Raw genomic sequence first — 14,487 nt, 5'->3', positions numbered from 1 at the left:
GAAATTTCTGGGAATTAAATAAAATGCTAATATACAAGTAATTACCAAAAGCAGTTCAGAACCACAATGCTGATTCTGTCACTGAAAGAAGGTTACATTTGCTTTGGGAAGGGGCACAGGAAGGGAGGAAAAAATGTGAGCAAGCCCTTTCGCAAAATTAGTGAGTCAAATGACAAATCACTTTTCCCAGCAAACAAATATTGGCTCAAAGTGTATCATTTTCCCCAATGCTTTTTAGATGCTAAGTGCAGTAGCACGGTTCTCCGAGTCTCTGCTAAGAGAACAAGGTATATCCCTTGCTCAAGTTCACACTAAAGCAGCCTCTTTCTGTGACTTCTATCCAAGGACTTCTTTTAGACCCTACTCTTCCTTTCCCCTGACACCAGACACATGAGACAAATACCCAAGGAGTCCATGCCCTAATGCTGTGAACAGACTGTGATGATGCAGAGGAAACTTGTGTTGGCTATTTCAAACAGTCCTTTCACCCTGCACCCTCCTACAAGTCACATCAGAGGCACTCAGGGATTACTTTCATGCCGATCCTCAAACCTCCATTGGACACCTTTCAGCTTTTCCCTTGCTTCTGGTTGCACCCCTATGTTAAACAGGGGACTGTTGTCACAGCCTATGTTAAACAGGGGATGGACCGTCCTATGCCAGCTCTTGCTCAGCAGTCCGTCATTACTTAAGTGAGCTATAGGGTCTCCAAGAGACAAAGGGTGAGCGGTGCAGGAACAGTAGTTTGTGACCTTGAAGACCCTTCAGAAAAATCTTCAGCAACTTCACCCTTTGCCCATTTTAGCCTTTTTTTTTAAAGCATAAGTGCTGAAGATCAGAGACTGTTCTTAACATTTATAATGGGCACAGCTGCATATGTGGCAGTCTCTCTCCCTTCACACATACAATGTTTGAAAACATAACCAATGTTAGCAGAAGTAGAGCAGTCCGCATTCAGTACCACCACAATTCACACTGTCTGGATCACCTAATTCAGTTTGGTTTTGCATCCGTATAGTATTATGTATTATGATTAGAACAGAGAAAAACCTTTAGCCTAAACATTAATTGATTTAAAATGTGTATTCAGCAACAGCAAATTATTTCATGACTTCCTCTGTTCCACTCAATTTCTTGTGAGAAGGAAAAGCACCAAACGATGAAAAAATTTGTTCTAAACATTTTTAAAGGAGCATCTCAGGTTTTAAATCTGACATAATTCTTCAAGGACAACTTCTCTTTGACTGATCTTCAGAAAAGCCCAGCAACAGAAAATACTTCATTCAATCTAAAATAGAACTTCTCATCCATTTCTCAAAACTGTGGTTGAACCAAAAGACCAGTTAATTGCAGAGCGCCTGCTGTATCTGGGACCTCCAGCCCCACCTCTGGTAATGCCTGAAGTACCATATGCAAAATCTTTGTTACAAATTGCACATGTTCCAATGGATGTAAACTGAGAGCCTGGGGCTGAAAACACTGCCTGGAGCAGTCCCCATCTGATGAAAAACTGCAACTACTGCAGAGTTAGGAAAAGAGAGGTTTCAAATGTTGTCTTGGTGCTCCTGATCCACTTGCCCCTTCACAGACTCCCATATTAAATCAGCTCACTTTACAAGTCAAAATAAGTTTTTTCTGAATGTCACAACTGAATATTGCTGCCTGAAAATCAAGATGTTTTCCCTCTACTTTATACATTACCCCCAATTATGAAGACTCCAAACACTGAACATAATTGGCAATTCTCCTGACAATGTACAAGGTAAAATAGAAGCAGCATGTTGCTCAACTGCTCAGTTGGATCTGGAACAATGACAGCAGTTATAATTGCTATCTACCACTTAAATAACCAGATACTATATAACTCAGAAAATGGAGGCTAAGAGATTATTAGGACCAAGATGCCAGTTTTGTCACAGATACATTTCCAGCCACATTTTTTTAATGTCAGAGGGAGCTACTAGTGGACGCTGAGAAAAATACAGACATAGGTTAAATTGGCCATGCTCTGTCAGCAGGATGCAACTACACGCACTCTCTGGGAGATGTATTCAGGTAGGAAACAGCCTTCCTTGAGGAAATTATAGGTATCTCTTTGCTGAGTAGTTTATGTAGCTTAAACACCTGGGATCATGTATCCTTATAGTTAGGATTGCAATGACCTAAGAAACAAAGTGTTTACGAACATTTCTGCACGGGTCAAAGGTGCCCAGCTGAAAAACTTCAGGAATGGGGCACTTTGACACCTAACACTGCAGCCTTCCCTCTTCCTGCCTGGGGACCAACTCCCAGAGGCAACTGGATGAAGTGCTGTCCTTTCAGGATATTTGAAATGCAAATACAGTTTTATTTACTTCCTGACCCTTGGCTCAAAACGTCTGCAGGTCTATGGCTGAAAAGCAACCACTGCTATTTAGCAACTTTTCTTTTGCCCCTGTTTCATTCTGCCAGGAGACAGAAGCCGTGCTTTGATGTCACTGTGACACAGCATGGGTGTTGTGGTGATGTTTGAGAACTTCTGGTTGGGCTCCCCAGGCAGCTGGCGCCATTGCCCTTTACCTTACGTCTTGTCTAGCAGGATGAAGCCTGGCTTGTCAGGAAACAACTACAGCTGGAGCTTTTGGTCAAATTGAGAAAAGAAAAATATTAAAATGGAGCCTTCTTCAGCACTGACATCCTGGGTTTCTGTTCCAGATGAGCCAGCTGAGTTGGCAGGGTCAACTTTTGTTCCTCAAGTATGTCATAGAAGAGCAGCTGGTGATGCTGCTTTAGCCTCTATAACAGAAGAAAAGGTTTTTCAATGTTCATGTTGCGAACCCTGGGCCATGAGCATACAGTTTAATATTTTGGAGGAGAGCTCTGGCAAAGTCAATGACTTTTCATCCCGCTCATTCCTAAAAAAACTCTGGAAAATTTTTGGAAGCTATTGGTTTCAGTCAATTTGGTGGGGTGATGCTGGAAATTGTGTACTGATTGCTGAAAAAAAATCTTCAAAAGGGAAGTGCCAGGAAGGAGAGAACCTCTGCACATTTTTGAAACAAATTCCACAAAAACTTTCATTCATCAGTTTAATCTTCATGGTTCAGCAAAATGGAAGGAGATTCTCCAACACCTGCCTCACCTGACAAACTTCAAGCTTTAGCAGCAGCAGTTTCTGCTTTTGGCAAGGTACATCAGTCTCTTCGCACATGAAAGAACTGTCAGGATATTCGAGTAGAATAGATGTTCATCCCACACTGACGCACCTCAGAATTAGTGGTATTTGGGTTTCTAAGTCAGTTTGTACGCTTTTGAAATCCTACGCTTCTCTGCTGCTCTCAAATGGCAAAAACACCAGGGTGGTTAGTACTTAACAGAACTGTACCATAGCATTTTATGTCAGTTTATTCATCTCTAAAATGCCCCTGAGAGTCCTTTCTAATATCCATGTTTGTCTTTTGTGAGTCTAACATTAGTTACCGTATCTTTGTCTTTCTCAGTCTGGAAATGGTGGCAACTAATTCCTCTCTTTGCATTTTTAGTTACTCTTCTACTATAACCCCTATTTCAAGAGACATTATCCCCACCTGCTACAAACCTGCAAGCAGAGTGCTGGTGTAAAAACCACAGCACCAGCTGCATTCTCATTGGACCCAGATATGAAGAAAGGCTGCCTGAGGAGAAGCCCAGATGTTCAGCCAGCAGTAGGAGATGCTTCTGCAGAGGAGAATAACCCCTTCATAGCAGCTCCACAGAGAACACCCAGACATCCACACCCAGAGCCTCCACACCTACCAAGCCATGTGAGAAAGTGTTGACCCAGGTAGGAAGTGCCTGCACCTCTGCACACACAATTTCTCTGACTCTTTCAGGCTCTGCTGCAGCAGTGGATAGTGAGAAGTTCAAGCGTTAGGCCCTATCCCTATAACACCGCAGACACAGCCCCGTTGGTGTCCACACTGCAGCTTCTGCTCCAGCTGGATACTTCACCACATCACATGCCTTTTACACCAGAGCTAGAGCTTCCCACCTTTCCATTCAGGCATCCACATTTAGCAGCTATGCAGGCTCCCTGGGTTAGCCTGCTTCCCTACTTTGAGCCATGGCTTTCATCGTCCATGTCAGCAGCAGCCTCTGCTGCTACTATGCTGAGGCCACCGCACTGCCAAGCTCCAGCATACCCTCATTGCCCTACTTGTATCTGCCATCCAAATAAATCTTTTCCAGCTGTCTTGTCCTGTCTCTACAGTCTCACAGTTACTGTCTCTACATCCCAAGGTGTTGCCTTCAGGGAGATGAACTGGTTTGCTCCAGCCCAGGGAAGCAAAAGACCCCAGGCACCAGTGGTGTGCTCAGCAAAACCCAGCAAAAGGGAAGCACATGGCAAAACCAGTAACTGCATCAGCAGCAAATGGTACACAGCAGTGCTATACAGCACAGTTCGACCATGGAAAGATTCCCTAAATTAGGTCCTAGGATAAAAGACGTGAGTATATGATTCCACCTCACAATTTAAACATCCATATGCCAGATGATGACAACTGCCTATTAAACTGCAACTGGGAATCAGCAGACAAATATACTTCATCTCATGTCTTGTCCCAACTACTTTAAAATAGGTATTGCCAAGTCAGCGGCTTAGATTACAGAAATCAGAGATCTTTAATAGGATTTGGCAGCTTTTCAGGTTTGCACAAAGTCCCCTAGAAGCAACTCAAAGTAGGAACACTAGTTTTAGTCAGGTTCACAGGTGGAAAGAAACTTCCTACAAAACTACCCAATTAAATCAACAATGTTACAGAGGTTAACTTCCCTCCACACATCCCACAGCAAGGATCCCTCCTTGCAGTGTTGCACACCCAGTGTTCCCTTTGGGGTCTACTTCCTTGCTTAGCACAGATCTCCTTCCCCAAGGTGAAGGCCTTTAGCCTCTGGCCATCAGGCTATGACACACCCCAGCTGACACAACTCACAGTTGGCCTCTTCCATTGTATTCGCCGCAGCTTATCCTCTGGGAGCAAGTTGGGACCGATGGAGCTGATGTGAGCGGGGAAGGTGGCATCCTCAAAAAGGAGTCCTTGGCTCAGACACAAAGCTCGCAGGCGGTTGAAGTCCTGGTTATTAAATTTCTTCAGGTTCTGGAGGCTTCCCATTGCTCTTGTTGTTTGCCAGTCCCGCTTTGATGTCAGTGCAGATCCAGGGGCAAGCATGGCACCCCTTTCCTGTGAAGGAGAGACATGGACTGCCATTAGCTTCCTGATCTGAAGTGGTGCCTTAGGAGCATATGGGAAAGCAAACACCTTCCCCGCTACCCCAAGAGGATTGTGGAGAAGCAGCTTGCAAAGCTGAAGGCAGTCACAGTGACAAAATCCTTATTAGCTGGAAATGCCTGGAGAAAGAGTAGTCGTCAAATCCCAACTGGTTTATCTTAAACCAGTGCTGTCACTGCTACAAATTCAATTTTGAGCCTTCCCTGAGGACAGAGAGCAAAGCTGTTAGCGAGCCACTGTGTTAGCATTGAGGTACATCTGCAACATAAGCAAGGGTAGGGGACAGAGCAGGAGCTGCAGACACAGGGGAGGAGGGAGGTGCTGTTAGCAGGTAGGCTGCACAGAGGTACCTAGGACTCTTCTGGCCATGGATCACGTCTGTGCCCAGGGCATCGTGCGAGTTATTTAATTCATTTCCACAGGTGAGCGCTTGATGGTCACTCCTTGTGAGACCTAAAGAATGCAGAGATTCGCTTTTCCTTGGGATCTGCTCTGAAGATCCCAGACAAATTAGGGGGTGGCTTCCTACCAACTTACACAGATGCTCCACCAGACTCCCTAAAGCTACAGGGCTGAGATGGGACCAAGCTGCAACATCCAGACCTGGATCCCACCTGCGCTACTTGCTCATATGAGTGTGCACCAAGATCCAGGGTTTTTGGACTTGGCAGTTCATTTGGAGGCCAGTGTTTAAACAGATCTGGATTGCAGATTCATATTTAAACTGGGCAGACTTTGCGTAGCTTTTGTAGCTATTTCAGTCTGGAGCATGTTCAAAGTCCTCTTTGTTAACATGTGTAAAGGAAAGTGGCAATTCACTTAGGGAAAGTGAACATTTCACACATGCAGCAAAACCCTAGCATGGACAGACCTGCTAATACAGGGTACAGGAGATAAAATGTCCCGTTGTGGACTCTGTCCCCTTTACAGTGATCAAAGAGCACAGCAGCACTCTTGCCAAAGATGTACTTCCGTTCCATAAATTAGCACTGGAAAATCCACCACAAGACCTGGGCAAGCCACTCCTACAGTTAATTAACTTCACTGTGCTAATTTCTAGCCTGAAGTCAGTTAGTTTCACTTTCAAGCCACCAGATGACATAAAATAAATAAATAAATAGAAAGTTTAGTAGATTGAAAGGGCTCTTTCCTACCAAGCAAACATCTGCAGATCTGATATGTTCCTAGTGTGGTGCAAAGAGAGCAGATGGCTCCAGTGAGAGCAAAGCCTCAGGTTTTTATTGTGAATCATTCACACATGTGAAAAACACAGACCAGTCACACTGAAGGTGTGATACAGCCCCCCCCTCCACACACACACTTTTTGCTTCGTGTCATCACCTTTCTCGGTGCTTCGAGTTACTTGGCCTTCTGGCATTGTAACAACAGCCTAAAAAAATGCGGAGGTTTGCATCTCATTGTTTTAATTAAAAGCCCCACAAAAAAATCAGATGGAATTCAGAAATCACCCTCAGCTAACAAGAGAGAACATTCCCCTTGGGCTTGCATTTTTTAATACAATGGAAATAAATCTCATGTAATGTACCATAACACGACAAGGGAATGGCTTCTTCTTAACAAATACTCATTTGAAACTGTGCCCAGGCCCCATGCATGCTAAGATCTATTTCTTGCAACAGTGTTCCAGCAAAACTGATTACTAATTTCAAAACTCAAATTAAAACTAACAGAGCTTGAAGGCTGGGTCTGACACGCGTTCCCTCTCTTCTGACATAGAACAAGAGTTTTTAGCATGTGTGTGTGTGTGTAATTATGTTGTTTAACATATCCGGAATAAATTTGCAACCAGACTGAAGAAAATCATATACTTAACCACTTTTCTCTTGCAGGAATAACTTCATCAGTATTGTGTCCTGGGGCACACATGCACAGATACATGAGCTCTACATCCGTCCATGCCACTGCGCAGGCAGCCCACGGGGTCACACGCACCTGGCTAGCATTATGCTGTCCGCACCAGCATGCTCTGCCGGCCGCCTCTTTTGGAGCAGCACCCTGAGCCCTGGCCACAGTTCAGCTCTCCCAGGTGCATCAGAAACAGCAAAGATCATAACAGCTTTTAAAGTAGAATATTGCCTGCGTGGTTAGGAAGCTTCTCACTGTTACTGAACTCTGAGGCAGAAAAACTTTAAAGGGACAAATTTATAATGCAATGTGTCTCAGAGGTGTTGCGCTTGGACTGCTCCTTGCCACATGACAGTGTGGAGAGACGTAGGGATTTCAAACGTTCAAAAAAGCTGGTTCAGACATATTGTGAAACACTGGAGAAAAATAAGACACTGACTCTCAACTAAGGAAGGAAATTATTATTCAGAAGGGGTTAAACATACATTTAGTTAGTCCTGGGATCTCCTCCAATGCATTTGCTTATCTGAAAAGGAGAAAAGAATCACACCCTACTCTGCATCTGCTGCTCTTTTTTGGTCCCTCTTTCTTCTCAGCAGAGAGAGATCCTTCTTCTTGCTGACAGTCTCAGAGGGAGGGTCAAATGACAAAAGGTGAGTGAGGGAAGGGAAGCAGTGGAAAAGAGAGAGGGAGAAAAAGAGATCAAGTGCAACAGTTGGAAGGGCTGGGAAGGAAAGGTGGGGGGGGTCTCTGAGGATATCAGAGCAAAAAGGGTTGGTGACCCCCACAGAAACAAACCTGGGAACCCCAAGCATCCACTATATTCTGCATTAAACAGCTTGAAAGCCAGTGGCAAAGGGTGTGTCTCGTCTCCCTCCAGCACTCATACATGAAAGATATCAAGCAACTATTATAATCAGGTACTCAATGGTGACAAATGCTACTGACAGCTAATTACACTTTGCATAAAGATTTACGTCAGAGTACAGACACAATTTCCTTCAATGGCTTCTGATATTTTTCACTGAGTAGAAAGTGGAAATAGGCAATTAGAAACATGTGTCTACTTCATAGCTTAACTATCCACCTTCTCTTTCTCCACCGATTTTCTCAAAACATTTCCATTACATGTTGGCTCAGCTGGGTTTCTGTACTTCAGGAGCTGAATTTTCTCAAACACTACAAATACCAAAAAAGCCAAAAAGCCAGCAGCCCTTCTTCCCCTGTTTCCTCTCAAACACTCCAAACTATCAATATACATTTCATCTCACCCATAACATTCAATATATGCTACAGTAATACAAGCACTCTTTCCCTCTAAGACCCTGTTATTCATGTATTTGGAGCATTGTAAAAACTTCAGGGAGTCAGTTCCAGAATTGTCTTACAATGAAGGAAAACGTGAGTTTATTAGCTCTCCTTGCATTCAGAGAAAAAACAAATGAGAGTGCTGCTTTTCAACAGCTTGCCTGCAGTGACAGCAAACTGAAGAGGCAGAGCAGGGACCTGAACTTGGGCATCCCAAACCCCAAACGGACAACAGCTCCTTGTACATATAAGCCTTGAGTACCTCAGAAAATCAAAACCAAAGCCAGGCACTTTGGCAATTCTCCAGGAGATTACTTTCCCAGTGGCATCTTGCATGACTTTCTGCTCCAAACAGTCTGTGAAGTACTCCCTTCTGGCTATTTATTAAGTCAATTTTCTCCTCATTTTGCCTACATAGCATAGGACAGTTCCAGATACCTTTTTTCTACCTCATTTAACAGCAGCCTACAATAACTATAGAGTCCTCCCCATCTTAGGATCTCCACTCCCACTTGATCCAATTACTTCTGACAACTTACCATTTTAATATGAGGCTTTTTCTAGGACAGTAAAACTCATCTTTTCTTTCCCTCCAGGTAACATTAAGGAGAACACTAATTTATTCTGTCTCTCCAAGACAAATCCCTCTCAATGTGTCTGTGATGCTTTTCCCGCACTATTTCTTGTATTTCACCTGCTTCATCTTGTACTAAGTAAAACAGCAAAGTGATGTTTTTACCTGCAATGCCTCCGGTGTAACTCTCCAGCCAACACCAACAGACTGACAGACAGGCTGGCACTATCCCCGCCTTCCTTTATAGGGCAGCTTTCACCACGCCTTAAGCAAACATAACCAAGTTGAAGTCAAGTTCAAGACCAAAAGCAAGCAATCTGACTCAGGCATAAGTTTCTAACAGTTTCAAACAGATACCATACCATGGAGAGATACATATATATATATACACACACACTTCTGTTAGTTATCCATAATGAACTGTCTATTGACTAACGTCGGTTGATAGTTTCCTGTGGCTAACTGCGGCTTCAGTTGCAGTTATTCTCATTAGAAAACAGGATTTGTTTGCACCTCCCATATTTTCATATTATCTCTTTTCCTCCTCACACCACCAGGAAATGCAGCAATCATCCTGGATCCAGGCACAGCCTGGCAGGACTCACCACAAGACAAGTTTGTCTGTCTTTCTGCAGCAGTAAAAGCAGCAGATACTTTTAGGTCAATGCTTGTTAGCATTTACACTGGGGTCTTACTTAAATTCCGCATCAGTTCACTCACTTGAGTAGTTCACTTCCTCCAGGACTGCCTGAGGAAGTAAGAGTTATCCATGTATTTAGGAGACCTAGGGGACTGGCCTCTGTTATCCAAAAGCCCAAAGCCAAAGAATTAAAGAGTGTCTAGCAAAAATACGGGGGAAAAGGGGGTTGTTTCATTTTGGAGAAGCCAAATTGAGATAGCCTGAAGAGGCCCAAAATCCAAGGGAACGGGTGCAGCACATTCTCAGGGATACGTTCCCTGGCAGCAATCCTAAGTGTATTCCTATAACCTGTAAACATATTTTTGAAGAAAAGGCCCTTGGTGTCATGGTGGACAGCAAGCCAAACAAAAGCCAACAACGTATCCTTGCAATAAAGCAAACCAAAAGCATCCTGGGCTGCATGAGCTGCAGCCTAGCCAGTGGGTCAAGGCAGGGGATCGTTCCCCTTTGTGCAGTGCTTTTGACACCGTATCTGCAGTACCATGTCCAGTTTTGGGCTGCCCAGTGTGTAAGAGGGGCACTGAAAACGCAGCAAGTCCAGTAGAAACCCACCAGGATGGTCAGGATGCTGGAGTAACGTGGCGTGAGAGAAGAGGCTGAGAGAGCTTGTCTGCTCAGACAGGAGAAAGAGACCTAATTGCAGTCTCTCACTATCCAAAAGACAGTTACAGAGAAGGTGGAGCCAGACTCTTCTTGAAGGTGTACAGCAGACAGGCAAAGGCAATAGGCAAAAAGCAGCAGCAAGGAAAATTATACATGGCTGGAGAGAAAAAAATTATTCAAGATGGTTCAGCCCAGGAACAGGTGCTTGGAAAGACTGGAGCATCTCCACCCTTGGAGACATCCAGCTGGATGATGCTATAAGCAACATCACCTAACTTGGAAGTCAACCCTGCTTTGCGCTGGAGTGGGACTCAAAGACGTCCTGAGGTCCCTGAGATCTCTATTCTTCACTGTTTCTGGAGCTGCAGCTCATGCAGCAGCATGGAGGCTGGCTGGGCTGCATGAAAGTGGGACACAGCAGAGCAGCACAGAAGCCCACAGTGGTTGCAAAGGACACCTGAAGACCTGTGTGGTTAGTGCACTTTAAGCACTGTGCTAAGGCCCCACTGCTGTCAATATTGGAGCCAGCAAATGGAAAACCAGCCCAGCAGGTTAGGTACTTAGCCCAAGAAATTACCATCTCTTTTTCAAGCTACCATAGCTTATTCATTTAAAAAAAAAAAAAAAAAAAGTTATTCTGCAGTGACTGTTCATGAAGTTTAGCTTGAGCTTAGCTGCAGCATTAACAGAAAAAGTTACCAATATGTAGTTCTTTCCTTACCCAAAGTAACAGAATCACCTGGGCTCAGAAATTTCAACAACACTTCCTACTTAGACTGCAGTCTCTTTGAGGTGGGATGCTAGCAACTCCCATAGCAGATGGTCCCTAGGAGCTAGGGGAGACGACAACATAAAAGTGCTCATGAAAAAGACAGCTCAGCTTCTTCATCAATGTTTAGTTTAGTTCTGTGGGTCTAAAAACTGTGTACTGCATCCTGCCTTCTCACATTTTAGGGCTTTCATTTCCTCATGAAATCTCAACATTTAGCAGACTCTAATAGGAAATGTATCTGTGTAAATTAGAGCAAAATCTGCTCCAGAGAGCAAAACAGGTGCAGTTTTTCTTTAAGAGACGTTTTCCACAAGCGCTACATAAATAATAGCATATTGCACCAGAAGCAGGGAGCAAAGATTTCCTTCATTGCAGAAAAGGAGCTCTGGGGTGATAAATGCCAGTGCTGCAAGCTCATCTGACAGCACGCGTGCTGTTAATCGCCTCCTCTCTGGAGAAACGGCAGGTATATTCCCCTCCAGGTATGGTGATTCATTGTCTGGAACCGATATCTCTGCTTAAATGGTGGATTAACATGATTTAAGAAATATTCATTGCAAAGTTGATTAGAAAGCACCATCACCAACCTGGCAGGAGATTTCAGTTATTGCAGCATGACACCATTTTGAGATTGTCAGTTTTTCTGCAGAAGGCTGTATTGATGTGTCCATTTTCACAGTGGCTCCAGAGAAGGAAACCCAGAAGGCTGAGGGATTTATGTGCAGTAATAAGCCTTTGGATTATTTACTTTCCTAAGTGCTTATGGAATCCTGCAAGAAGAAAAGAAGCATTTGAGTGAAAAGCACAGGGCTGTGCATTGGGAGAGCAGGGGTGTTTTCTGCTAGTGGCAACCTGTGAGATTGTGGCAGATGCAACATTGCCCTGACTTGAGGTTTGCTTTTGCAGAGCAGGGACATTAATCCACCTCAGGGTATCTGTTCAGTTTAATCCACGCATGAGCAAAAGATGCTGCAGGATCCCTAGAAAATCAAAACTGCTTCTATGCTGTCAGCTACCACCTCAGGGCTGTTAAAAGCACAAATAAACGAGGGCCCCTATGCTTAGGACCAACAGCTGCAGTGTGTTCCTTCCTCTGGGCCAGTGGGCACAGGCACCAAAGGGCAAATACCAAGCAGTGCTGTTGAACCTGTGTTTTCTGTGAAGTTAGCATGGCTTGTGAGGTCTCAGCTGGCACCACAGAATTTCATGTATTTTAGGATTTAATGGACCTTTATTTCTCTCTATACTTGAACAAAAATACCCCAAACATGCACAATATCAGGACTTCTTTTAAAAGAGATTTTATCTTCTCCCAGCTTTGCCCAGCTTTCCTGAGGGCAGACTGCTGTTCTGTGTAGCCAGCAGCCTCTCTGATGCAGCAAGTTTTGTATCACCTTTTTTTTTTGGGGGGGGGGTGGGGGTGGAGGAAACAGCTTAATTTTCCCCAAGTACTGATGGAAGCTTTGGCATTAAGAAAGGCAACTCTCCTCACTCCACCCACAGAGCTTATGTGCTGAAGTATTAAGACTGCTATCTATTGCAACATTTCAGATTTACGTCTTCATTTCTTACTTCCGCTGCTTTTACCCTTGTTAAGATCACACTCTTTTTAGCAGAAACACTCCTAATTTACATCACGGTAAACAAAAGAAACAGGCTGGGAATTTTTCCAAGGTAGTGAACACAACTACATTTTGTGTAAAGGAGGAATCTTCCTTCAATCACCTTCACATTTGCTGCAGTGATTGGGTGTCCCACTGCTTTTGCATTATGGGATTAATGGAAGAATGCTATCAATCTATTTAATTTTATCATCCGTAATTTTGTATATAGGTCAAGTGTTACCATTTATTAGCTTCTCTTAGACAAGATGCAGGGAGGCTATGAATAATATTAGTCATAGACAATCTCCTTTGCTCTGTGTTTATGCACTCATATTTCTGGAAGAACCTACCCTTCTAAAGCACAAACTTTTATGACTGTATAAACCATTAGGCAAACAGCAAAGTCCTACTTCAACATCCGTTTTTACCCAGTCATCACCCACAAGCTGCCCCTCAGTGCAAATTCACCATGAGCTGCAGCACTTTGCCATATTCACATATGCATCATTCTGCTTGTAAATGAAGTACAACTGCTGCTGGAGTGAAATGTGGCAGCTGCTTAACAGTACATAATGAATCCGCACAGCCAGATCCTACTGCCACTTCAGGGAGGGGGGATTTGGTGTGAAAAATATCTCTCTCTGGAGCCTTATTTTCAGAAGAAATATCCACCGACTTCAGAACTACAGTGGGAATTCTTCAAGACTAAAAATAAAAAGAATAATAATAAAAAAAAATACAGGCAGCCTGCTACCGATACTCATATTAGCACTAGAATTTCCCAGTGGAATATTTTTCCTTCAGAAAAATGCCAATCTGTCAAACATGAAAGCCACTAGCAATGAATTTTCACCATGAGAAAGACACAATACACTTCAATAATGCCACTAGGCTCCATTTTGATTTTGGAATAGTCTCATTTTTTGCCTATGAAAAACCCATCACTTCAGGATCCTCTTTGTATTATCCAAAAGGTTTAACGTTGCAATGTAAAAAAGATTCCAAGTTTCATTGCAATAGCTTACTGCATTCAGCCTGAGATTATTTTTCAGAACATAATGTTTCCCAGGAAATTTCAGAATTTGTTTTTCATTTGACTGAAGAACAGAATATGAAAGCACTTTGAATGTGCTGAGCCCCTACAAAAGTGAAAGCTCGGTTCGGCCCCACAGCAGCTAGCACTGAAACTCTGCATGAGAATGAGTCCATCCCATCATCCTGAGTAACACTGAAACATTTTTTAAACAGAGCTGTGAGGACTTTATCCTTCAAGTCACACAGATACCCTTTAATTTGGTTATAGCACTGCTGTTTTGCTTTACCGAACCTTGCTAGTAACTGCTCAGTAAGGTAAGTGCACTAGGTAAGGAGTACTTTTGCCCTTCTCACCATGGCATCCCTCATCTACCTCTTCATAAATGGGTATTGGGTTCCATGAAACAGCATGGACTCTGTTAGAGCCAGGCCTTTGTCGAGGGCATTAAAATTAAGTTCTTGTTTTCATCAGCATATTAGTCCTTATTTAGCACTTCTGCATCCAGCCTTTGTTAAAGCCCTGTAGGCATGAGATAGTTTATTTCATGCTTTTTTGTTTTGTTTTTGTCTTGGTGTGAACAGATTGCAACAGTCTCACATTTGTTTAGTTTTTTTTAGAAACATTCCTGCCATCCTCTAATGAAGAAACCCTGGCCTGCAGATCATTCACAGACAGTTTACTAGAAATGTTTGCGGTTCACAGTCCTCCCCTCAGTCTTTGCTGACTAGTGGCATATACAGCACAGCACAGCTTCTTCTTCCTTGACATCTTGTCA

The 14,487-nt window shown here is 43.5% G+C and overlaps 1 protein-coding gene across 1 annotated transcript in view; it reads right to left on the bottom strand.

Moving 5' to 3' along the window:
• Positions 1-5,189, bottom strand: part of LOC104351820 (calpain-13) — a 43,771-nt gene extending 38,582 nt beyond the window's left edge. The window contains exon 1 of the mRNA XM_086460879.1: positions 4,953-5,189. Within this exon, the coding sequence (XP_086317005.1) occupies positions 4,953-5,189 (237 nt within the window). The remainder of the gene's footprint in view (positions 1-4,952) is intronic.
• Positions 5,190-14,487: the final 9,298 nt, after the last annotated feature.

This window comes from Leptosomus discolor, chromosome 2 (genome assembly GCF_034619465.1).
Source record: "Leptosomus discolor isolate bLepDis1 chromosome 2, bLepDis1.hap2, whole genome shotgun sequence".
NCBI lineage: Eukaryota > Metazoa > Chordata > Aves > Leptosomiformes > Leptosomidae > Leptosomus > Leptosomus discolor.
The sequence above is the reverse complement of the archived record's forward strand: the minus strand, read 5'-3'. Positions and strand labels throughout refer to the sequence as shown.